Source organism: Sminthopsis crassicaudata, chromosome 1, assembly GCF_048593235.1.
Source record: "Sminthopsis crassicaudata isolate SCR6 chromosome 1, ASM4859323v1, whole genome shotgun sequence".
Lineage (NCBI taxonomy): Eukaryota > Metazoa > Chordata > Mammalia > Dasyuromorphia > Dasyuridae > Sminthopsis > Sminthopsis crassicaudata.
Window position 1 is genome coordinate 145,773,021 of NC_133617.1, and position 25,819 is coordinate 145,798,839.

General features: G+C 33.9%; 1 protein-coding gene across 5 annotated transcripts in view; it reads left to right on the plus strand.

Moving 5' to 3' along the window:
- MTERF3 (mitochondrial transcription termination factor 3) overlaps nucleotides 1-23,078 on the plus strand; it is a 51,435-nt gene extending 28,357 nt beyond the window's left edge. For all 5 annotated transcript variants that reach the window (XM_074268987.1, XM_074269006.1, XM_074268997.1 and 2 more), the window contains 4 exons: nucleotides 12,303-12,450; nucleotides 13,568-13,639; nucleotides 17,035-17,196; nucleotides 22,779-23,078. In XM_074268987.1, coding sequence (XP_074125088.1) covers nucleotides 12,303-12,450; nucleotides 13,568-13,639; nucleotides 17,035-17,196; nucleotides 22,779-22,973 — 577 coding nt within the window. In that variant the 3' untranslated portion in view covers nucleotides 22,974-23,078. The remainder of the gene's footprint in view (nucleotides 1-12,302; nucleotides 12,451-13,567; nucleotides 13,640-17,034; nucleotides 17,197-22,778) is intronic.
- Nucleotides 23,079-25,819: the final 2,741 nt, after the last annotated feature.

Sequence of the window (25,819 nt, forward strand, 5' to 3'; positions counted from 1 at the left end):
TAATCTTGTTTTGTACAATGTACTCTTGGTTTTATTCACTTCACTTAGCATCAGTTCATGTAAGTCTCTCCAAGCCTTTCTGAAATCATCCAGCTGAGGCTGGTTTAATTTTAGTAAAACTTAGCATAAGTGATTGTATCCATAACCAAATTAGCAAAAATCATATGATTACCTAAGAAGCAGGTAAAAAGCATTTGATAAAATCCAACACTCATTCCTATTAAAAACATTTTTTTTGTTTATTTAATTTTTATTTTATTTTATAATTATAACTTTTTTTTTTTTGACAGTACATATGCATGGGTAATTTTTTTACAACATTATCCCTTGCACTTACTTCTGTTCAGATTTTTTCCCTTCCTCCCCCAACCCCCTCCCCCAGATGGCAGGCAGTCTTATACATGTTAAATATATTACAATATATTCTAGATACAATATATGTGTGTAGAACCGAATTTCTTGTTGCACAGGAAGAATTGGATTCAGAAGGTAAAAATAACAGTTTACACTCATTTCCCAGTGTTCCTTTTCTGGATGTAGCTGATTCTGTCCATCATTAATCAATTGAAATTGGATTAGCTCTCCTCTATGTTGAAGAAATCCACTCCCATCAGAATACATCCTCATACAGTATCATTTTTGAAGTCTATAATGATCTTCTGGTTCTGCTCATTTCACTCAGCATCAGTTGATGTAAGTCTCTCCAAGCCTCTCTGTATTTCTCCTGTTGGTCATTTCTTACAGAACAATAATGTTCCATAACATTCATATACCATAATTTACCCAACCATTCTCCAATTGATGGACATCCATTCATCTTCCAGCTTCTAGCCACTAAGAAAAGGGCTGCCACAAACATTTTGGCACATACAGGTCCCTTTCCCTTCTTTAGTATTTCCTTGGGATATAAGCCCAGTAGTAGTATGGCTGGGTCAAAGGGTATGCACATTTTGATAACTTTTTGGGCACAATTCCAGCTTGCTCTCCAGAATGGTTGGATTCTTTCACAATTCCACCAACAATGTATCAGTGTCCAAGTTTTCCCACATCCCCTCCAACATTCATCATTATTTGTTCCTGTCATCTTAGCCAATCTGACAGGTGTGTAATGATACCTCAGAGTTGTCTTAATTTGCATTTCTCTGATCAATAGTGATTTGGAACACTCTTTCATATGAGTGGAAATAGTTTTAATTTCATCATCTGAAAATTGTCTGTTCATACCTTTTGGCCATTTATCAATTGGAGAATGGCTTGATTTCTTATAAATTAAAGTCAATTCTCTGTATATTTTGGAGATGAGGCCTTTATCAGAACCTTTAACTATAAAAATGTTTTCCCAATTTGTTACTTCCCTTCTAATCTTGTTTGCATTAGTTTTGTTTGTGCAGAAACTTTTTAATTTGGTGTAATCAAAATTTTCTATTTTGTGATCAATAATGATCTCTAGTTCTCCCTTGGACACAAACTCCTTCCTCCTCCACAAGTCTGAGAGGTAAACCATCCCATGTTCCTCCAATTTATTTATGATTTCGTTCTTTATGCCTAAATCTTGGACCCATTTTGATCTAATCTTAGTATGTAGTGTTAAATGTGGGTCCATGCCTAGTTTCTGCCATACTAATTTCCAGTTTTCCCAGCAGTTTTTGTCAGATAATTAATTCTTATCCCAAAATTTGGGATCTTTGGGTTTGTCAAACACTAGATTGCTATTTTCATTCATTATCTTGCCCTGTGAACCTAACCTATGCCACTGATCAACTAGTCTATTTCTTAGCCAATACCAAATGGTTTTGGTGACTGTTGCTTTATAATATAGTTCTAGATCAGGTACAGTTAGACCACCTTCACTTAATTTTTTTTTCATTACTTCCCTTGAAATTCTCGACCTTTTGTTGTTCCATATGAATTCTGTTGTTATTTTTTCTAGGTCATTAAAATAGTTTCTTGGGAGTCTGATTGGTATAGCACTAAATAAATAGATTAGTTTGGGGAGTATTGTCATCTTAATTATATTCACTCGGCCTATCCAAGAGCATTGAATGTCTTTCCAATTATTTAAATCTGACTTTATTTTTGTGGCAAGTGTTTTATAATTTTGCTCATATAATTCCTGACTCTCCTTTGGTAGATGTATTCCCAAATATTTTATACTATCGACCGTTATTTTGAATGGAATTTCTCTTTGTATCTCTTGCTGTTGGATTGTGTTGGCAATGTATAAAAATGCTGAGGATTTATGTGGATTTATTTTGTATCCTGCAACTTTGCTAAAATTCTGAATTATTTCTAATAGCTTTTTAGCAGAGTCTTTGGGGTTCTCTAAGTATACCATCATGTCATCTGCAAAAAGTGATAATTTGATTTCCTCATTTCCTACTCTAATTCCTTGAATCTCTTTCTCGGCTCTTATTGCCGAGGCTAGAGTTTCTAGTACTATATTGAAAAGTAATGGTGATAGTGGGCAACCATGTTTCACTCCTGATCTAACAGGGAAAGGTTCTAGTTTATCGCCATTACATATGATGTTTACTGAAGGTTTTAAATATATGCTCCTTATTATTTTAAGGAATAGTCCATTTATTCCTATACTCTCAAGCGTTTTTAGTAGGAATGGATGTTGGATTTTATCAAATGCTTTTTCTGCATCTATTGAGATGATCATATGGCTTTTATTAATTTGATTATTAATATGGTCAATTATACTAATAGTTTTCCTAATATTAGACCAGCCCTGCATTCCTGGTATAAATCCCACTTGGTCATAGTGTATTATCCTGGGGATGATTTTCTGAAGTCTATTTGCTAATATCTTATTTAAGATTTTAGCATCAATATTCATTAAGGAAATTGGTCTATAGTTTTCTTTCTCAGTTTTCGATCTACCTGGTTTAGGTATCAGTACCATGTCTGTGTCATAGAAGGAATTTGGTAGGACTCCTTCAATCCCTATTTTTTCAAATAGTTTACATAGCATTGGAGTTAGTTGTTCTTTAAATGTTTGGTAGAATTCACATGTAAATCCATCTGGTCCTAGGGACTTTTTCTTAGGAAGTTGGTTAATAGCTTGGTCTATTTCTTTTTCTGAGATGGGACTATTTAGACTACTTACTTCTTCCTCTGGGCAAGCTATATTTTTGAAGGTATTCTTCCATTTCATTTAAGTTATCAAATTTATCAGCATAAAGTTGAGCAAAGTAGCTCCTAACTATTGTTCTAATTTCCTCTTCATTAGTGGTGAGTTCACCCTTTTCATTTTCAAGACTAACAATTTGCTTTTTCTCTTTCCTTTTTTTAATCAGATTTACTAAGGGTTTGTCTATTTTGTTGGTTTTTTCATAGAACCAACTCTTAGTTTTCTTAATTAATTCAATAGTTTTTTTACTTTCAATTTTATTAATCTCACCTTTTATTTTTTGAATTTCAAGTTTTGTGTTTGTCTGGGGGGTTTTAATTTGTTCCTTTTCTAGCAATTTTAGTTGTAAGCCCAATTCGTTGGCCCTCTCTTTCTCTATTTTATGCAAGTAGGCCTGTAGAGATATAAAACTTCCCCTTATAACTGCTTTGGCTGTATCCCACACATTTTGGTATGATGTCTCATTATTGTCATTTTCTTGGGTGAAGTTATTAATTATGTCTATGATTTGCTGTTTTACTGTTTATGATTTGCTGTTTTAGTATAAGATTATTTAGTTTCCAATTATTTTTTGGTCTATTTTCCCCTGGTTTTTTATTAAATGTAATTTTTGATTACATTATGGTCTGAAAAGGATGCATTTACTATTTCTGCCTTACTGCATTTGATTTTGAGGTTTTTATGCCCTAGTATATGATCAATTTTTGTATAGGTTCCATGAACTGCTGAGATATAATAGGTTACCTTTGCCTCTTCATGAGATGTAGTACCACCATTTTACACTTTTTTATGATATAATTTCCTTTCCACCTCTAGTTTCTAAGACAAATTGTACATATGTTCTTTACATATTTTTTTGGCAGAAGTCTAGTTCTCAAGATTTCTTTTCACCTTTTTAGAAATCTCTTGAGTTCTGTATTTGAAGATCAAACCTTTTATGTAGGTTTGGTTTTTTCATCAAAAATAGATGGAATTCATTTATTTCGTTAAATGTCCATCTTCTTCCCTGGAAAACGATGCTCATTCTTGCTGGGTAAGTTATTCTTGGCTGCATACCAAGTTTCTTAGCCTTTCAGAATATCATATTCTAGGCCCTTCGTTCTTTTAATGTGGACGCTGCTAGATCCTTATTGTGGATCCTCCATATCTGAATTGCTTTTTTTCTAGCAGCTTCCAATATCTTTTCCTTTGTCTGATGGTTCTTGAACTTGGCCACTATATTTCTTGGTGTTTTGATTTTAGGGTCCCTTTCAGTAGGTGATCTATGAATTTTTTCAATGTCTATTTTACCCTCTGTTTCCAGAACGTCTGGGCAGTTCTCTTTGATGATTTCCTTGAAAATGGTGTCCAAGCTCTTTTTTTCCTCACATTTTTCAGGGAGTCCGATTATTCTCAAATTGTCTCTCCTGGATCTGTTTTCCAGGTCTGTTGTCTTTCTAATAAGGTACTTGACATTCTTTTCAATTGTTTCATTTCTCTGGTTTTGCTTGACTACCTCTTGGTTTCTCCTTGAGTCATTCATTTCTACTTGTTCCAGTCTAATTTTCAATGATGTATTTTCTTCACTCACTTTTTTTATATCTCTTTGTAATTGTCCAATTGAGTTTTTATCTTCTATGGAATTTTTTTCCATTTTATCCATTTTATTTTTTAGAGAGCTGATTTCTTTTTCCAGCTCACTAATCCTGTTTTCCTTGGAGTTGTTTACCTTTTCCAGCTCACTAATCTTGTTTCTCAATGATTTGATTTCTTTATCCACTCTGTCTTTGAATGCATGGGATGACTTCTCCAGGCTCTCTTGCCAAGCTTCCCTTTCCTTTTCCCATTTCTCTTCCAGCTCTCTTGTGAGAGCCTTTTTGATTTCCTCTAGGAGATTCTTTTGTATTGAGGAGCAGCTCATCTCCCTCTTAGGGGATTCATCTGGGGACAGTCTGTTTTTAGTCTCCTCAGTGTTTGAAGTCTGCTCTCTCTCCATACAAAAGCTATCAATGGTTAGAGCCCTTTTGAATTTTTTGTTCATTTTGTGAGAGTAGGAATTGAAGAAAACAAATTGACAAGAGAAACAATTGGTCTGTTTTGCGGGGGATGGGGCTGGATGGTATTAATGGGCTTCCTCTACAGACTGGGGATAGGGCAGCAGAGAGCCACTAACAGAACAGCAATGACTGTACTGAGTCTGCACTCTAAGGCTCTGAGAACGTGCTGAGTCAGTCCAGGTGGGGGTTGGGGGTGGCCAGGTTCCTGGCTTTTCCGGGATTTTAATCTTCACCTCCAGTGTTTACACCCTCTCTGCTGCTCCTGGCTTGCTGCCAAGATGGAGTATCCACACTGGGGAAAAAGTCTTTTCACTGAAACGGCAGAGATCGTACCCCTCCCCCTCTGGTCTGAGCTGTGTGAGCTGCCTGTCTCGCTTTGGCTTGCCTGCCCTCAGTCTGCGCCCAGTCTGATTGACCCTCCCCCGAGCAAACACAGACCTTCTCTGGCGACTTTCAAGGATGTCTTCTATTGGTGATTATTTGTGGATTTCTTTCTGGGTCAAGCATTAAGTCTGAGGCTTGTCATAAAGTAAGTTCTGAGAGAAAAAGAGGAGCTCAAGCAGCTGTCTGCCACCACGCCGCCATCTTGGCCGGAAGTCCCTATTAAAAATATTAAAGAGTTTAGGAATAAATGAAATTTTAAAAAATGATCAGTAGCATCTACTTAAAACCAACAGCAAGCATCATATGTAATGGGGATAAACTAGAACCATTTCTTGTAAGATCAGGGATGAAACAAGTTTGCCCACTATCACCATTACTATTCAATATTGTGTTAGAAATTTTAGCTTTGGCAATAAGAGAAGAAAAAGAGATTAAAGGAAATAGAATAGGTAATGAGGAAACAAAATTATCACTCTTTATAGGTGATATAGAGAATCCTAGAGCAATCAACTAAAAAATTATTAGAAAATTCATAACTTCAGAAAAGTTGCAGGATACAAAATAAATCCATATAAATTATCAGCATTTTTATATATTATGAACAGAATCCAGCAGCAAGAGAAAAAAAAGAGAAATTCCATTTAAAATAATTGTAGATAATATAAACTATTTGGGAGTCTGCCTGCCAAGGCAAAGTCGGAAACTATATGAACAAAATTACAAAACACTTTGCACACAAAGTCAGATCTAATCGATTGGAAAATAAAAGTGCTCATGGGTAATATAATAATATATTATTATATGTAAGAGCCCTTTAAATAGGCGCCACAGTGCATCAGGAGATTGAGTGGTCCGGAAATAATTTCTATGGATATTAGGACTGCCTTGTAGGTGGGATCCTGTCCATTTTGAGGTAGCTTCGTAATGGGTGACTCTCTCGCTGATTGGCTGTGTGTGTGACCTCACAGGCCCTATGTAAGCCCACTGCAGGCAGCAGTCACTCTCTTTAACCTGGCGCTCTTCACCCTGACTTCCTAGCCTGGGTGGCCAAGCCAAGATGGATAGCCAAAAGAGGTAAGGATTTTGGTAGTGAACACGTGGGTCTTCTGACCAGGTGTTCACTCGGGAACCAACAAGTCAGGGCATCAGTCAGGGCATTATGTAAGTAGGTATAATAAAGGCTTTTAAGATTACACGTAGCTGTTCTTGAGTGCGTTACCCGTTATTAAGCTATAGATTCAAGAAATTGTGACCAGAGACATTTGAAGGCCTCAGAGGAGGCGAGCTGGGTAGAGTTCACACTGCAAAGGACAGTGGTCAAAGGTACTCTGGTGGGTCTAGGACAGACTAGTAATTGTAACTGCCAGGGAGAGCACGTTACAATTATATAATATATAATATAATATAGCTAATATAATAAAAATGGCAAAACTATCTAAATTAATCTACTTATTCAGTGCCATACTAATCAAACTCACAAGAAATTATTTTACAGATCTAGGAAAAAATAAGTTAATAGAAGAACAAAAGGTCAAGAATTTCAAAGGAATTAATTTTTAAAATGCAAATAAAGATGACCTAACTGTAAACAAACCTAAAACTATATTATAAAGCAGCCATCAAAACTACTTGGTGCTGATTAAGAAATAGAGTAGTCAATCAGTGTAATAGACTAGGTTCACAGGACGAAATATACAGTGATTATAGTAATCCACTGTATGACAAACCCAAAGACCCCAGCTTTTTCGATAAGAACTCACTATTTTACAAAAACTCCTGGGAAAATTGAAATTTAGTTTGACAGAAACTAGGCATTGATCCACACCTAACACTATATACCAAGATAAGCTCAAAATGGGTTCATGATTTAGGCATAAACAGTGATATTATACACAAATTATAAAAAAAACAAAGAATAGTTTACCTGTCAGATCTGTGGAGAAGGAAGGAATTTGTAGCCAAAGAACTGGAGTACATTATTGAATACAAAATAGATTATTTTGATTATATTAAATTAAAAAGGTTTTGTACCAACAAAAGCAATGTAGATAAGATTAGAAGGGAAGCAATAAAGTGGGGAAAATTTTTTTACCTTCAAGGATTCTGATAAATGTCTCATTTTCAAAATAGAGAATTGACTTGAATTTATAAGAATATCCATTCTCCAGTTGATAAATGGTCAAAGGATAAGAACAGACAATTTTCAGATGAAGAAATTGAAACCATTTCTAGTCATATGAAAAGGTTCTCTAAATCATTATTGATCAGAGAAATGCAAATTAAGACAACTCTGAGATGCCACTACACATCTCTCAGATTGGCTAAAATGATAGGAAAAGGCAGTGATGAGTGTTGGAGGGGTTGTGGGAAAACTGGTGGAGTTGTCAATTGATCTATGGAATCATAGAGCAATTTGGAACTGTGCCCAAAGGGCTATCAAACTGTGTATATCCTTTGATCCAGAAATGTGTCTACTTGGTTTATATCCCAAAGAGATCATAAAAAAGGGAAAAGGACCAACATGTGCAAAAATGTTTGTGGCAGTCCTCTTTGTTGTGTCAAGGAATTGGAAAGTGAGTGGATGCCCATCAGTTGGAGAATGGTGGAATAAGTTATGGTATATGAATGTTATGAAATATTATTGTTCTTTAAGAAATGATCAGCAGGAGACTTCAGGGAGGCCTGCAGAGACTTACAGGAACTGATGCTAATTGAAGTGTACAGAACCAAGAGAATATTGTACATGGCAATAACAAGATTATATCATGAACTATATTTTGATGATGTGGCTCTTTCCAATAGTGAGTTGATTCACATCAGTTCCAATAATCTTGTGATGAAGAGAGCCATCTATAGCCAGAAAAAGGACTATGGGAACTGAGTATGAATCACAACATAGCATTTTACTCTTTTTGTTGTTGTTCATTTGCATTTTTCTTTCTCATTTTTTTCTCCTTTTTGATCTGATTTTTCTTGTGCAGCAATTATAGAAATATGTATAGAAGAATTGCACATGTTTAATATATATATTGTATTACTTTCAATCTAAGAGAGGGGATGGGGGCAAGCTAGTAGAAATTTGGAACACAAAGTTTTGCAACGGTCAGTGTTGAAAAATTATCCTTATATATTTTTTGAAAATAAAAAGCTTTAATTAAAAAAAAAAGAAATCATTCTGCTGATCATTTCTTGAACAATAATATTCCATTACATTCATATACCATAACTTATTCAGCCATTCTCCAACTGATGGGCATCCACTCATTTTCCAGTTTCTTTCTATTATAAAAAGGGCTGCCATAAACATTTTTCCACATGTGAGTTCTTTTCTCTTTTTTATGATCCCTTTGGGATACAGAACCAGTAGAAACACTGTAGGGTCAAAAGGAATACACAGTTTTGTAGCCATTTAGGCATAGTTCCAGATTGTTCGCTGGAATGATTAAATCAGTTTACAACTCTACCAAAAATGCAGTAGTGCCCAAGTTTTCCCCCATTTCCTCCCATATTTATCATTATCTTTTCCTGTGATCTTAGCCAATCTGATAGAGCATTTTTTTCATATGACTATAGATAGCTTTAAGTTCTTCATCTGAAAATTAACTACCATTGATCAATTGGGGAATGGCTTGTATTCTTATAAATTTGAATTATTCTTTATATATGTTAGAAATAAGGCCTTTATCAGAAATACTAGTTGTAAACATTTTTTCCCAGTTATGTTCTCCTTTTTTTGAAACAATTGGGATTAATAATTTACTGCCATTAACTGTGAAGTGTCTGAGACTGAATTTGAAGTCCTCCTGACTTCAGGACCAGTACTATGTCTCCTTCCTCAACTAGTTACTTCCATCTATTTTCTATTATATTTTTGTTACATATTTTCTAATTATATTTTAATCTGATTCTAGTCACATAATGATTGATGCCTCTGATATAAATAAAAGGAATTTTTTTTCTGAGAAAGAAAAGAATGAGAAGGTATTCTTAGGATTCTAAAACAACAGATCATACTTATAGTTTTATATCTGGCATATGTTTCTGGTAAAGAAAACGGAAATTTTTATGGATTTATGAGTAAGGCCACCATTATAGGAGACACAACATTCCAAAACCCATAACAGTTTTCACTTTTGGCATTGGATTTTCTGCTAACAGCTTTGTCAAATTACTTATTTATGATATAATTTATGCCAATTTGTTATCTCTTTAAAAATGTCTTTAGAAAAATAATTGATACTATATGAAGCAGAGAAATCTGAATAATATATTTTTCTCTCACCTTTCCTAAAAAACAAAAATAACTGGTTCTTGTTTGTTATTGTTTCTAGAAAAGAATTGTTTCTGCAGAGCTCTGCCAACATGTGTGAATGTATATTTCATATATATGTGTATGTGTATAAATGAATGAATGAATGATATTGTTAAGTGACTGTTAAGGAATTCCCTGAACTTGTCTTTTTGAGTTGCCATATTTTCCATAAACACTGGACCCAGAGATTCTGAATGTGTCAAAGACTCCACCTCTTCCACCTCCAGTTAAGCTGATATAATGTGTTTGCATCAACCTGGACTTCCTAAATGTCTTTGGAAGTCAAGACAGGCACCAGACAGTCTGCAATAGGCTTGTGCAGCTGGGACCCTTGTAAATAAGTAGACCATCCTGTCTTCATATTTTAGCAATTCCCGATAGCCATTAGCCTTGTTTTTCCTTTTCGGGAATGGATTTGTCTTTTCCCCACCTTTATTGCACCTTTCCCTTTCCCATGCCATGCCAATTTAGGTGGAGATTCCTGGTATCTCCTTCCTTTATCCTACTTTTAGAAAAATGCAAACTTTCATATGAATTGTGAACTCTTTGGCTTCCACATACATATTCATTTATTTCTCTTTTAGTTTCATCAGCTTGTTGACTTTGTATGTAGTGTCTGTGTCTATGTGTGTATATATATAATGACAATTCACAAAGACAAGTTTAGGGGACCCCTTAACAGTCTTTGCTTAATATCATGACAAACATACATATATTTTATTAAAAAGCAAAGTAACATGACAAACATATTTTATTAAAAGCATAGGAAGAGATATATGCTTAAAAATACTAGTAGATTAAGCTTACTTATCCAAATATATGAAGAAAAGATGCAAATCTAATTTTTTTTTAATGTGTAACCAGTTTTTAATGGATAAGTGACTAAGCATATGATATAGGGATATACTGATATAGTCACAACTTGTAGATAAATTTGATCATGATCTTGACCAAAACATTTGCAGATAATCACACTATAGGTCAGTCATATTAATCAATATTGTTATAGGCGATTTAAAATAACTATAATGTATAAGGTTGGAATATTGTTGTGGCATAGGAAATGATGACTTGGTGAAAAGACTTGGACTTATGAAGGATGATATCAGCCACTTTCAGAGAAACAGGACAAATGCCTTATATAGATATTCATATATGTGTATGATTATAGTTATCTAAGTATAAATATGTATTTTTGTGTATATGTGTGTCTTATATATAAATATAACCATACTTCATTGTAGCTTTCTTGAAGATGGGGGGAAGGGGAAAGTGAAAAAAAGAATAAAGGAGAAAGTACACAGCAGGAAACAAGAAAATCTACAAGGAAGAAAAAAAAGATAGTTCTCTGAACACAATATTTCTTGAAATAAAAATTTATTGTCTCATATTTTGAATCTTCTCACCTTTTTTAGAAGCACTTTCTTTGCTTTTTTGTTTTAATTCTCCCCAGTTACATGTAAAAAAAAAAAAAATTCCTCCTTCCAAAGTTTATTGGAATTGTCTTCAATCACTAAACCCAGTCTGTGATAGTTGATCATTGTATAATCTTGCTGTTGCTGTGTACATTTTCCTGTTCTAATTGTTTCACTCAGCATCAGTTCATGTAAAACTCTCTATACCTTTCTAAAATCAGCCTATTCATTAATTTTTTGCAAAACAATAATATTCCATTTCTTTCATATGTCATATTCTGCTGTGCATATGGCAATGTTTTTTTTTGTCTTGCTCTGTGTTATCTAAATTTAAAATTAGTGTTTTTTTTTTAATTGCAAATAATAAGTACAATAGTTTTTTTTGTTTTGTTTTTATAATTGTGGCCAAGATGTTGAAAGGCTTGTAAAAAATGCCTATTTAATCAGTAATAAAATACTGACCACATTTTTTCCTTCTCATAACAATCAAGCAATACTGTCTTTGCTGGAGTAATTGTAAATGACTTTTGAAGAAAGAAATACCAATGGGCATAACAAAGATAAAACATAAATAGAAAGCCTTTTATCTTAATGACTTAGTATTTCTTTGTATAAATGATGTGATTTCTGGTAGTTACACGTGTAATCCATTTAACTTTTTCAAAAAAAAAAGTAATAAGGAAAAAAATAAAATGAGTGAATAAAACCAAAAAACCCAAAAGTTTTAGTTTTCAATGTGCTAGTTATTGTGGTACTTCAAAATTGGACCAGGATTTTTTTGTATTGTTTTGTTTTTATCTTGGCTAGCACTAAAACAGTTGTCACTTTGTTATTCATTCTATGCATTCAGTAAATGTTTATTACTACATGTTTAAGAATTAAATATATGCTATATTTAGTATTTAGTAAATATATGTACTTATATATTTACTAACTATATACACTATTTTACTAATAGTAAAATTTCTCTTCACTGATACATATTTATATAAATGTTTGCATGTCTATTTATCCCCCAGGGTGGCTTACCTTAAATCAAAAAATTTCAGTAAGACAGATATCTCACGGATGATTGTAAAAGCACCATATTTGCTGAGTTTTTCAGTGGATAGACTGGATAACAGATTGGGTTTTTTCCAGAAAGAACTTGGATTGAATGTGGAGAAGGTAAAAGAAAAAAAATATTTAGATGTTCATATCAAGTAAATATGGGAATCTGAAATATCTTTATATTTGCATGGGGGAATTCTATTCATATTGAACATATGTATAAAATAGTTGATATTTTCTAGGCAGGAATCAAATGATTCTGTCAGTCTATAAATGTTACTGGAGTTATTTAGACAGTTTTGCCAAATTGATTTTCAAATTTTGTTTACATGCATTTTCCCTTCAAAATGACCTGTGTGTATGTGTAGATATAGATATATCTTGGCTTTTATATATGAATCTGTTTGAATTTCTAACAGATAGGTTAATTAAATCACATTTAAAATTGTTACTGAGGGCCAAGAGGGGGTAAAACTTATAATGATATTTATATTTGCAAATCACATGTTTAATAGCAAAACATCTAAAACTGTCCCAATGCTTAACAATAGAAAATGTCTAAGCAAACTGTTCTCTTTATACTGTTGAGTGCCACATTGCTATCAAAAATGATAATTATTTAAACTGCGCTGATACTTTAGAAAATATTAGGTAAAAATGTCAAACCTCAAATAAATTATAATGATCAGAATGAATGTATATATATCAAATTTACAGATCAAGACTTGCTTCTAAATAAATAATACTCAGGATTGGAAGAGACCCAAGGCAACAACTGTTCCACTTTTATCTGAACAAAAATCTCTTCTACAATATAACCAATAAATGATCTCCTATCCCTTGCTTGAAGACTTCTAGTGAGGGAGAACACAGTACCATCTTTGGACTTTGCCCATCTGCTATGCTACTTTTCCTGCCTAAGTACTACTGCCATGAAGTGAACATAAAAAAATAAATAAATAAATAAAGACAACTCCCATTGTGCTCCCTAGTTAGAATGTGAGCTCTTTAAGAATAAGACGTTGGTTTATTTGTATCTATAGCACTTGGTCTTATGCCTCCATAATAAATGCTTTTTCATAGTTTTCTTATTTGGTTACTTTTCTATAAAGTTTAAGTCCATAACAATTTTAACACTATAATGTATCATTTCGTGCTAGAAAAAATTATGGATTTTGAAAACTGGCTGAATTTGTATGTATTATGACAATGGATTATTTTGTTTTTGTTCTAGACCAGAAATCTAGTTATTCGTCTTCCACGACTATTAACTGGAAGTCTTGAGCCTGTGAAAGAAAATATGAAGGTAAGGATTTTTTCTCATTTTTTTTTTTTCAATTAAATTGGTCTTTGCCTTAAATTATTATCTTTTAAAAGAGTAGCAATTTCCTTGTAGTCTCCTTTAAGTTTGAGGCTTTATTTTAAAGTAATTGTAGCTTCTGAAAAGTATTTCTCAATAGATAGCTTATTTCAATTAGTCCTCAAATTCCAGACTGCCAATAGAATCTGGGGGTCCTCCTTAAATGAGATTCTAGAAAGAACCATCCAGTCAGAGAGGCTAGACCAGGGGTTCTCAAACTACTGCCCGCCTGCTGAGGACGTTTATGCGGTCCTCCGGGTTATGGCAAATGGGCTGAGGGGCAGAGACAGAGTGTGAGCTTTTGTTTTTACTATAGTCCGGCCTTCCAACAGTCTGAGAGACAGTGAACTGGCCTCCTATTTAAAAAGTTTGAGGACCACTGGGCTAGACATTGGTTTCAGAATGAAGAGCTGCAGTCTGGTAAATGAAGTCCCGAATGAGGCCTGAAGGGAATGAACATGAGATTTGATTGTCACAATTCTGCTTTTGACTGTTAACTGTGTTCTGCCACTCTGAATAACCTGGATTTCTTTGTGAGACACCTCATCCCTAGCATTCTCTACAAGACTAACTTATTCTCTCATGTCTTGAGACATAATGGACTTGGAGAAAAAGTCAATATATTCTTTGATCTTGACTGCTACCAAGACCTCATTTATCTGTTAGCAACTCAGCAGTCTCTTCTTTGAAGTTCATTTCATCAGTTTATGTCATTCCATTCAGATCTTTTCTATGACAATCTTTTGGCATTCAGGTTGCTCCATTCTTTCTCAGGGAGAAAAGTTATAGCCTTCCTTACAATTCTAATCATTTATCTCCTTATTCTTTGTTACTTTCAATATTCCATCAACCAATCTATCAATCAAGAAGTTCTTCTGAAACATTTTCTAGGTGCCAGACATTATGCTTTGTGCTGGGGTTATAGAAACAAATCACTGTGAAACAATGAGAATTTTACCTAGAGTAAGTAATATGTACACTATAGGCATATGCAAAATAGATAAAAGGTAATTTAGAGAGAAGGATATTAGTGGCTAGGAAGCTGGAAAAACTTTATGTAAGATACTAATAATGAGAAGTGAGATATGAAGAACCAAAAGAAATGTTTATGGGAACAGCATTATTGTTTTAAAAGCAACTTTGAATAAGTCATGTTGAATATTTTACATGCCTACATTAACTACAAAGGACATATGAAAGAAGATACTTTCTGCATCTAGAGAAAGAATTGATAAATAGACCTAGAAAAAATAACAACAAAATTAATATGGAAGAATAAAAGGTCGAGAATTGCAAGGGAACTAATGAAAAAAAAGTCAGATGAAGGTGGTCTAGGTATACCTGATCTAAAGCTATATTATATAGCAGCAGTCACCAAAACCATTTGGTATTGGCTAAGAAATAGACCGGTAGATCAGTGGAACAGATTAGATACAAAGGACAAAAAAGGGTACATCTATAGCAATCTAATCTTTGACAAACCCAAAGATACCAACATTAGGGATAAAAATTCATTATTTGGAAAAAACTGTTGGGAAAACTGGAAATTAGTATGACAGAAATTAGATATGGATCCACACTTAACACCACATACCAAGATAAGATCAAAATGGATCCATGATTTAGGCATAAAGAATGAGATAATAAATAGATTAGAGAAACAGAAAATAGTCTACCTCTCAGACCTGTGGAGGAGGAAGGAATTTATGACCAGAGGAGAACTAGAGATCATTATTGATCACAAAATAGAAGATTTTGATTACATCAAACTAAAAAGTTTCTGTATAAACAATACTAATGCAAACAAGATTAGAAGGGAAGTAACAAATTGGGAAAATATTTTTAAAGTTAAAGGTTCTGACAAAGGTCTCATTTCCAAAATATATAGAGAACTGACCCTAATTTATAAGAAACCGAACCATTCTCCAATTGATAAATGGTCAAAGGATATGAACAGACAATTCTCAGATGATGAAATTGAAATTATATCCACTCATATGAAAGTGTTCCAAATCACTACTGATCAGAGAAATGCAAATTAAGACAACTCTGAGATACCACTACACACCCGTCAGATTGGCTAAGATGACAGGAACAAATAATGATGAATGTTGGAGGGGATGTGGGAAAACTGGGACACTGATACATTGTTGGTGGAGCTGTGAAAGAATCCAGCCATTCTGGAGAGCAATTTGGAACTATGCCCAAAAAGTTATCAAACTGTGCATACCCTTTGACCCAGCAGTGCTGCTATTTGGCTTATATCCCAAAGAAATACTAAAGAGCGGAAAGGGACCTGTATGTGCCAAAATGTTTGTGGCAGCTCTTTTCGTAGTGGCTAGAAGATGGAAAATGAATGGATGTCCATCAATTGGAGAATGGTTGGGTAAATTATGGTATATGAAGGTTATGGAATATTATTGCTATGTAAGAAATGACCAGCAGGAGGAATACAGAGAGGCTTGGAGAGACTTGCATCAACTGATGCTGAGTGAAATGAATAGAACCAGAAGATCTCTGTACACTTCAATGCTGTATGAAGATGTATTCTGATGGAAGTGGATATCTTCAACATAAAGAAGATCCAACTCACTTCCAGTTGATCAATGATGGACAGAAATAACTACACCCAGAGAAGGAACACTGGGAAGTGAATGTAAATTGTTAGCACTACTGTCTATCTACCGAGGTTACTTAAACCTTCGGAATCTAATACTTAAACAAGAAAATGGTATTTACACACATATATTGTATCTAGGTTTTATTGTAACACATGTAAAATATATGGGATTGCCTGTCATCGGGGGGAGGGAGTGAGGGGGGGGATAATTTGGAAAAATGAATACAAGGGATAATATAAAAAAAATTACTCATGCATATATACTGTGAAAAAAATTCTAAATAAAAAAATTATAATTATAAAATTAATAATAAAAAAAGAATAAACATCATTTCCAATTTTAAAAAAATTGATAAATAGGAGGATGTATAGAATGATTTTGCATATATATGCATATTTGTGTCTAATGATAGCCATCCCTAAGGGAAGGGAATGGGGAGGGGAAAAAAAAAGAAATTTACATGATTACTTTATTATATATTTTAAAACAATAGCATATTATACATAATAGATTTGTAGTTTCATGTGCATTTTTAAAAATCATATGAAAATGCTTGTTTTATTCCATAAATTAAAAATAAATCATTTTAAGAAAGATAATAACACTTTATGGTTTTAAATGTTTTGTTTATGATGCAGTATGGATTGAGATAACATTTTTTAAAATCCAGAAATGTATGTGATTTATTTTTTGTTATGTTTGTTATGTATGTTTTATTAGGTTTACCAACTTCAACTTGGCTTTAAACATAATGAAATTCAGCACATGGTGACCAGAATCCCAAAGATTTTAACTGCAAGCAAAAAGAAATTAACAGAGACTTTTGACTATGTGCACAATGTGATGAACATTCCCCATCATATTATTGTCAAATTTCCACAGGTAATGTGTAATGAAGTTCTCTGGAAAAGTTTTCATAACTTTTCATCTTTAAAATGTTTCTGACTTTTAATTCATTGCCTTGGGGAACTCTCTGTGTAAAGGAGAAGTAAATGTCCAGCAGAGAAATCCTCTAACATAGAAGAAGAAAGTTCCTAGCAGAGAAATCCTGATAGTTAGAGAGGAATAAGGTCTTGTTAGGGAAATGTATGAGAGAGAGACAGAGAGGTCAAAAAGAGAATGTCTTTTCAGCAGGCAGAGAGTCCATTGCAGGCAGCTATGCCAAGGAAGATTCCTTGGCCTGACATGATTCCTGCTTTTGGACTCTCTGCAAGGAATTGAGCTGAACAAAGCTTGCTATATGGGTAGCTTTTGATGGGGGCTGGGAGCAGTTTTGAGTTGAAATCAGAATAGAGAATCTTCTAATTGAATAAGTGTCCCTGGACTAATCCCAACTCAATAGAGGTCAATATCTAGATCTCTAGTTTGGGCTAAGTAGGATTGGTCCTGGACTCAACCACTTTATCCTGATTCCCTGGGGCAGGTCTCTCAAAGGAGAACTTCTTTGAGGGAGTTTCTCAAGTGTTCCCCCCAAAGTCCAAGAGAGAGTTTTGGGGCTCCCCTTGTCATCTCCATTAATGTAGGAAAACTCACCTGATTTATTGTCATAGAAAGATTCTACTGTTAGGCACAAAACTCAAGGAAATCAAGGACAGATACTATATTGGTACACAAAAATATTTATCACATTATTTTTTGTAGCAACAAATAACTATTAAATAACTATGGATGAGGTGTAAGAAAAGGGGTGAGAGATCCCCTCAGGTCGGAGCCACAGGTCCCCTATGAAAGAATTCACAAACCTAAAATCTATGGCAAAAAGTAATTTTATTTCCACTGAGAAGACAGCTTGCTAAGAAGCAACCTTCTTAGTGGGCAGGGGATATAGCAAAGGTGGGTTACACTGAGAAAAAGACATCTTCACCATTGAGCATAATGCTGTTTTGGACATCTCCTAGTTGTTTTTTATTAGTTGTCTTGAGACTTGATGCTTCAATTCAATTCAAAATTGAATGAGATTACTTAATTGGGAGTTTGAGTTAATGTTGACCCTGCCCCTTGCCTAGATTTCCAATTGAAAAGAGATTACTTATCTTGGGAGTTTTCCTTGTGAACTAGGGTGTGGCCCCTTCCTAGAAGTTGGGAAAATTTGAGACTTCAAATCACCCTTCTTTCACAGATCAAAGGGTACACTGCTTCAGGACCTCCTCAAACATCAAAGGGGACACAACTCACATCACTAATAAAGTAGCTATTCCTCATTAATTGAATTTATAGTAGATGAATGTAATAGAATATTTGTGTGTTCTAAAAAATCATGAATATGATAAATAGAGAAATCTGGGAAGACTTCTATGAACTGATATAAAATAAAAAACAAACTAGAAACATAAAATATACAATGAGAATAATGTAAATAACAAAGCAAATGACAAACAAAACAGTAACAAATACTATGGAAATTACAATGATTTTATATATATATATAAAATCATTGTAATTTCCATAGTATTTGTTATATATAATATATATATTATATAATATATAATATATATTATATATATGATATATAATATATATATATAAAATCATTGTAATTTCCATAGTATTTGTTATATATAACATATATATATTATATAATATATAATATAATATATATATATATATAAGTTGAGTTCAAAACAAATTCAGTGTATATTTTTTTTCCTTAAGAAAGAAAGATTAAATACTTTAGACTATGTAAAACTGATTACATGTGATGAAGAATTTAGCCTCAGACTTTTAGCACAAAAGGACTGCATCTCTAACTCTAGCAGGTCTACATATATCCCTCCTTCCTTTTCCTGTTCTCTTTCCCTTAACACTTCAAACAAGATGTTAAGTTCAGGAATTGGACTTGCAGAGATCACCAGTATTTTCTCCAGAAGTTTAATGAGGGCTGAATTGATGTTCTCTGTTTCACTACTAAGTTGATAAATCTTAATTTACTCTGAAAACAAAAGGTTCCGCACTTTTTCTTTGCATCTTGGATACTTTTGGCTGTTTGGTGAAACCTGAGCATGTCTTTTCAAACTATTGTTTCTACATGTATAAAGCAAAATACATAGGATTACAAAGGAAATTAGTTATACTGACATAAAGATAAATTCTCCCCTTCCCTTTTCCCCCAATCCAATCATAGACGTCTAAAGGAGCTGTGAACTCTTAAGTTAAGAAACTCTGTCCTACAGGTCCTTCAAGGTCACAATTCAATTTATCCAAAAATGGCTTGGAGCTGAAGATGTGCTGAAGATAAGGAATTTCTCCATATTCTAATATAGAGAGTGGGATCAGAATCATTCTACAACCTGTGTCCTGTCCAAATGGGATATAATGCATGGTTGAGATTTCCCCATGATGATATTACCATGTATCATGTCATATTACCATTAAATCAGTGGGATGTTACCAGTAATTTTAATGTTCACAAGCTTTTTTGTCAGTGGACCAACTACTATATTGAAAGTCCTTCAGTCCATTTCATATGAGGATTAATTGAAGGAACTAAAAATATTTAGTGTGGAGAAGAGAAGACCTGTAAAGGACATCATAACTGTATTCAAGTACATGAAAAGTTATCTTGTGAATGAAAGATTAGGTTTGTTTTGTTGAATATCTGAATGCAGAACTAGGAGAAATGGGTAAAAATGGAAAGAAGATGGATTATATTTGGTATCAGGAAAAACTTCCCAAGAATTAAAATTATCCTGATCTGAATAAGCTGTCTTTATCTGCCTCCCAACCAAAGTCTTCAATCAGAATAAGGGTATTTTAGAGCATGGGGTGATCTAGATGGCTGCCAAGGCCCTTCCCAACTGAAAATCTGTAATTCTGTGTCAAAGATGGGCTTATATTTCTTTGAAAATGGCAGGATGACCCCTGGTGGTAAATGAACTCTGGGGGAATTTTTTTTTTTCCAAATTAAAATGAAGCTTTTGCTCTTGCTGTCAAAATAGATAATAAATTAGTCATTCCTGTATTCACTGATTAACTATATCCTGAGCTGATAGAGATCATAAAATTTGTTCACAGATCATGTTATGGCTTTTAAAATGCTCTTCTGGTTTGAAAGCTGGTTATCAAGACGATTTTGGGAATTCAGTAATTCATCTGTTATGAAATATACTCAGTTTTTATAGGGCAACAAGATCATTGTCTGGAAACAGCCCAAAATTCTGAAAATCCAACTGTCTTTTTCTACTTCTTAAATACTTGGGAGTAATAACAGTATGGTAATTGAATTTTTTGCTATTAGATATACATATCAGACATTAAATAGGACAGCATTCATCCTGCTTTTCTACAAGTATGCAGGTACTGGTCAGAATAGAAAACTTGTTCACAAGAGAAGTCAGTATATACTCATATTGAGATGAAATCATTATATAATTGGGAAAGTATAATTTTCAAAATATCTTAATATATGGCAGTTTTTACTCATAATTTTCCTTTCAAATAGATTGCTGTTTTCAATTATAGATGAGGAAATAAGAATAAAATTATCCAGTGTGAATACTGCCCAAATCTGAGCTCAGAGATTTTTTTTCTTGATTATATATAATCTTTTGGACTATATGTTTTGAAATTGTAGTTTTTAAAAAATGTTTTAAAGAAAGTGTTTTAAATCGTATAAAAATTGTTTCTTAAGCACCATATACTCATTCTGCCACCATCACTGCTGCTGGGAACTGCCAAGAAATAGGAGCCATTTTTAAATTTTTCAGTGGCTGGCCATGACCAAAATTTGAAGCATTCTTATGGTAATGAGACTCTCCATGCTTAGGGTGTTCTTTGGAAAGCAGACATAAGTTGTTGCTGGGATCGGTCTTGAAGCCTTTCATTTATGGTAAAAATGTTATTGGTTTTTGCATTTCCTTGTAGAACCTAGGAACCCACGTGCATTACTGTAATGAGTTGCAGAGTGAGGAAGCCTATATGAATTACACTGTAGCATTGAGATTTTCTGTTTATATATTTAAAGAAAAAATGAATTCTATATTTCTGATATCATATGTAGACATTTTAAAAGAAAAATGCTAATTAAAACCATGTTATTGTAAATTCTAATATTTTGAAATTTTTTTCAAAGTGTCTGTCTACATATAGTAAATGTCCTTCAAAGTGTTGTGAAAGTACAGAGTTGTGGGTATGCAAGTGACCTCCTGGTGTCATGGTCTTCTTTGGGAAAGAAGGACAAACAACAACATTCTCTGTGAATAAAGCTGGCCCAGAAACCGGGATTGTCCAGTTGGAAGACTTCCTTTCTTCCCTTCCTTCTTTCCCTCCTTCTGGTTCTTTCTTTTGCACCTCTATCCTCCCAAGATACCTTTCTTAAGGATTATGTCTTTTCATTGGCCATCTATGGGCCAAGCCCCATTTGATTATTATTTGGGTCCTGATTGACTCATATTGAATTGAATGTAAATAGTAATCATTTCTGCTTTGGTCAGAAACCTTGAGGGTCTTTCCCTCCCAAATTCATTCATTTCTTTATTTTTGTTTTTGTTTTTAACTTTTTTTTTTTTTTTTTGGACTAGGTTTTTGGACTTTCGAAAGAGGAGATTCTTTGGCTCAATTACTTAACCTAGGCTCAATCGCTGAATGTGTGTGGCCTCATCAGACTCAGACTTAGCTTAAAAAAGCCCAGGTCTCCCCCATCTTAATTTACCACTGGACTCAGATGGTGTCAGTGGAGAAAGAGAGGCAGGTGACCTTGCACAGCCCTCATGACTTACATCCAACTCATTCACATGTCGTGGCCCCACTTCCCTGATTGTCATGGTTCTCTTTGAGAACAAAAGACAAACAACATCAAGCCTCCACATGTTGATTTTCATTGGATATATTTAGTTCTCAGAAGCTTTTGCAATAATGGGAGGTGATATTTGTAATATTTTTTTTCTTCCCTGGTAGAAATGTGGGATCTTACAATGTTTTTTGAGTCTTGATTACAAATTTTCATCTAACCTCATCTCGGCTGATAGTACCAAAAAAGCTGAAAATGGAAAGTTTCTTCAATAATTGTGTGGCACCCAAAGAAAAGATATTATTACTCCCACAAACCACCATGCAAATTTAGTTCTTTTTCAAACTTGGGTTTTGTGTAATGAGCTTTTATCTACAGTCTTGTGGTTTCTAATTCTGTGCATTAAATTTCTAATATCTACTTCCATGTCTATTTATTTAATTCTTGTCAGTAATATTAAGGAATAAAATATACTTTAAATTTTTTATATTATATTAGGACTAATTGCTAAAGAAAAATGGAAACAAAAACTCTTCTTTTAGAATTACCCTCAGGACTTTGGCACATTCTGTTTATCATCCATGCATATAGTAAATTTTTGTTCTTTCAGCACAGATTTGATTCTTGAAATAGCCAAAAGTTAAAGCCAAGTTGAAAAAAATGGCCAGATATATTAAGTTTAGCATTATTGTTGAAAATCTAACTGTGATATAATTCAGCCTTGTTTTTTCTTTTCTAGGTATTCAATTCAAAAGTGCTAAAAATCAAAGAAAGACACTCATTTCTTGCCTTCTTAGGAAGAGCACAGTATGATCCCCAAAAACCTAATTACATCTCTTTGGACAAACTGGTATCTCTTCCTGATGAAGTATTTTGTAAAGAGGTTGCTAAAGCCTCACTAAAGGACTTTGAAATGTTCTTGAAAACTGTTTAGCTGCTGATCAATGGAAAAGGATTAATTTAATCTAATATTTATGTGAGTCAATATGTACTTTGTTAAAATAACTTTGTCTCAACCATTTTAAATAAATGTTTTATTGTAAAAAAAAAAAAAAAAAAAAAAAAGCTTGTTCCTTTCAAATCTTCAGGGTGCAGGGTCACTTATCTAGTAAATGTCTGAGACCAGATTTGATGTTGGGGAGTTGATTTTTTTTGACTCCAGGCCTGGCATTCTGTCCACTGTGCCACTTAGCTGCCCTTGATGTTCCTTTTATAATAAAAATTGTTGATGTTTCTTATTTTAAAATTAAGGAACAATACATTTAATCTACCATTAAAAAATATATTCCATTCCCTCTCTTTGAAAATTCTTCCCATTCTAGGCAGAAGAATTTTTAAACAGAAGGATTTAACTGTCACTTTTCTTCTGGGGAAAATGGGAACTAATTGGGAGAGAAATCATTTTAGATTGATTAGGCTATGTATTTTTCTCCACAGTGCTACCTTTGTCCAAAACGCTTTTGGAATTGCCTTTTTTTAAACAGCTAAAAAGCCCATTTAGACTTGAAGAAAATACTTCCTGTCAATTTCAGCCATTCAAAAATACAATGTGCTATTCAGAGGAAAGTAGTGGGTTCCTCCTTACTAAAGATTTTTGACCAAAGGCTAGATAACAACTTGTCAAGTATTTCATAGAAGAGATTTTTGTTTAAGTATAGGTTGGGCAGATGACATTTGAGATCTTTTTTGATTCTGTAATTTGTATTCTGAGGGAAAATGGCCTTTATTCCAAAGATAGAAAAAAGAGCATGTAAAATGATGCATCCTCATTAGAATAATCTGAAACTGAGGAGTGTGACAATATTAACTATGACTCTCAAGGAATTCTAGCAGTCCCCATTCTTGAGTTTATCAGACCTCTGTCCAATTGTAGTGCTGAAATGCAATTGTTGGCTTCCCTTACATTGGAGCAACAACTCCCTTAGTTTACTTAGCTCTTTTAATTTGTGAGCCATCTGGATTTGTCAATTGCCCAGTTATATAAGATTCAGTTGCTGTGCATTTCTCCAGTTAAGTCAGATTAAGGATTTAGAATGACAAGTAGAGGGTAGAAGTATACATTTTTTGGTAGATGTCAACTAAAGTTGATTTCTGCTATAGTTAGATAACCTTATAGTGAGACTTTGTTCTTTAAATTCATTAACCTGACTGACAGATTTTTGAGCTAAGAAATGGAATGATGATCCTTGTGAGTCAGATCTTCTCAAGATGCCTTTATTATTTTGTCATCGAGTGTCATGAATTTCCAGAATATCAGATATGCTCAACTCCATAGTCCATAGTAATTATTAAAAATTCCATTGCATTTGGTATTATACAAAGGAGTACATGCTTCTATTTGCACATATCATCAAAGATTGACTCTAGTTTGTGAAAGATTCAACACTGAAGGGGGAAAAAACATGAATTAAAATTAGGGAAAAAAAGACCATAGAAAAGGAAAGAAAGTAGCAATGTGAATTGTAGTAAACCCAGATTTATTCATATTTGTATTACTTTAGGCAAGTCACTTAAACTCAGCTTTCATTTCCTCAACTTTTTTTTTTTTTCCCCTGAGGCTGGGGTTAAGTGACTTGCCCAGAGTTACACAGGTAGGACTTGCCCAGAGTCACACAGGTAGGAAGTGTCTGAGACCAGATTTGAACTTAGGTCCTCCTGCTTCAAGGCTGGTCCTCTATCCACTCTGCTACCTAGCTGCCCCTTTCCTCAACTTTAAAATGGGGATAATATTTGTTAAATTGACAACACAATCATTGTGAGGAAAGAGGATTTTAAAACATATGGTCCTATAAAATGAGATGTTATAATTACAGTACCTTACAACAACTAGTCTCCCCAGAAACAATTTACTAATTTCTGTTTCTATGTTCCTTAATCCCTGTTAACTTTCTTCTCTATTTACCTTTATTCCCTCCCAGGTCATTGTGTTTCTACTCCATTTGCCTTTCTCTGGCCTTTTATAGAAAATATCCTTCCATTCCAGAAATAGTCACTCTTTTCCCAACTTTTCTTTCCTTCAAAGCCCAACTCCAATATCACCATCTCCATTTCTTTTTTCATAGTTCCTCAACTATGTGAATGTCATATCAGTGACATTCACTGATGTCTCCTCAAAATTTTCGTGCCACTGTGGACCACCTCTGTTTATCTGGCATAACTCAACAATGAATTCTAAAAGTGATTCCCTGCTAGATTGTAACTTCTTGAAGGCAGGAAGGAATATAATCCTATCCTGGAACTCTCCCTGATAAGAATAGAATGACCAGTTCTTTTAGAACAGCTGGAAGAAGGATGAGAGGAAAGATAACTAGAGATATATTTATTCCTACTTCCCTTGGAACTACACACTAAGATAATATTTGCCACAATAAAATTCTCTGACATTTAGAATCCTTCATAAACTGGATCCAGTGCCCCTTAACATTCTCATCTTCTCACCACACATAACATATTCTGTAATCCAGTGAAACTGGCCTCTTTGTTTCCCCATTTTGGACATTCTTACTGGCTGTCCACCTTGGTTGGAATGTTTATCTCTTAGATTCCTTAGCTTTTTTCATGTCCCAGCTAAAATCCTACCTTTTACAAGAAGCATTTCACAGTCCCTCATAATGCTAGTGCTTTCTTTCCCTCTGCTAATTATCTCTCTTTGTCCTGTATATATTTCATTTGTACATAATTGTTTTCAAGTTGTCTCTCCCACTAGACTGTGAACTCCTGGAAAGTAGGGACTGACTAATTTTTGCTTTTCTTTATATGTGTGTTGCTTTAACTCAGTGC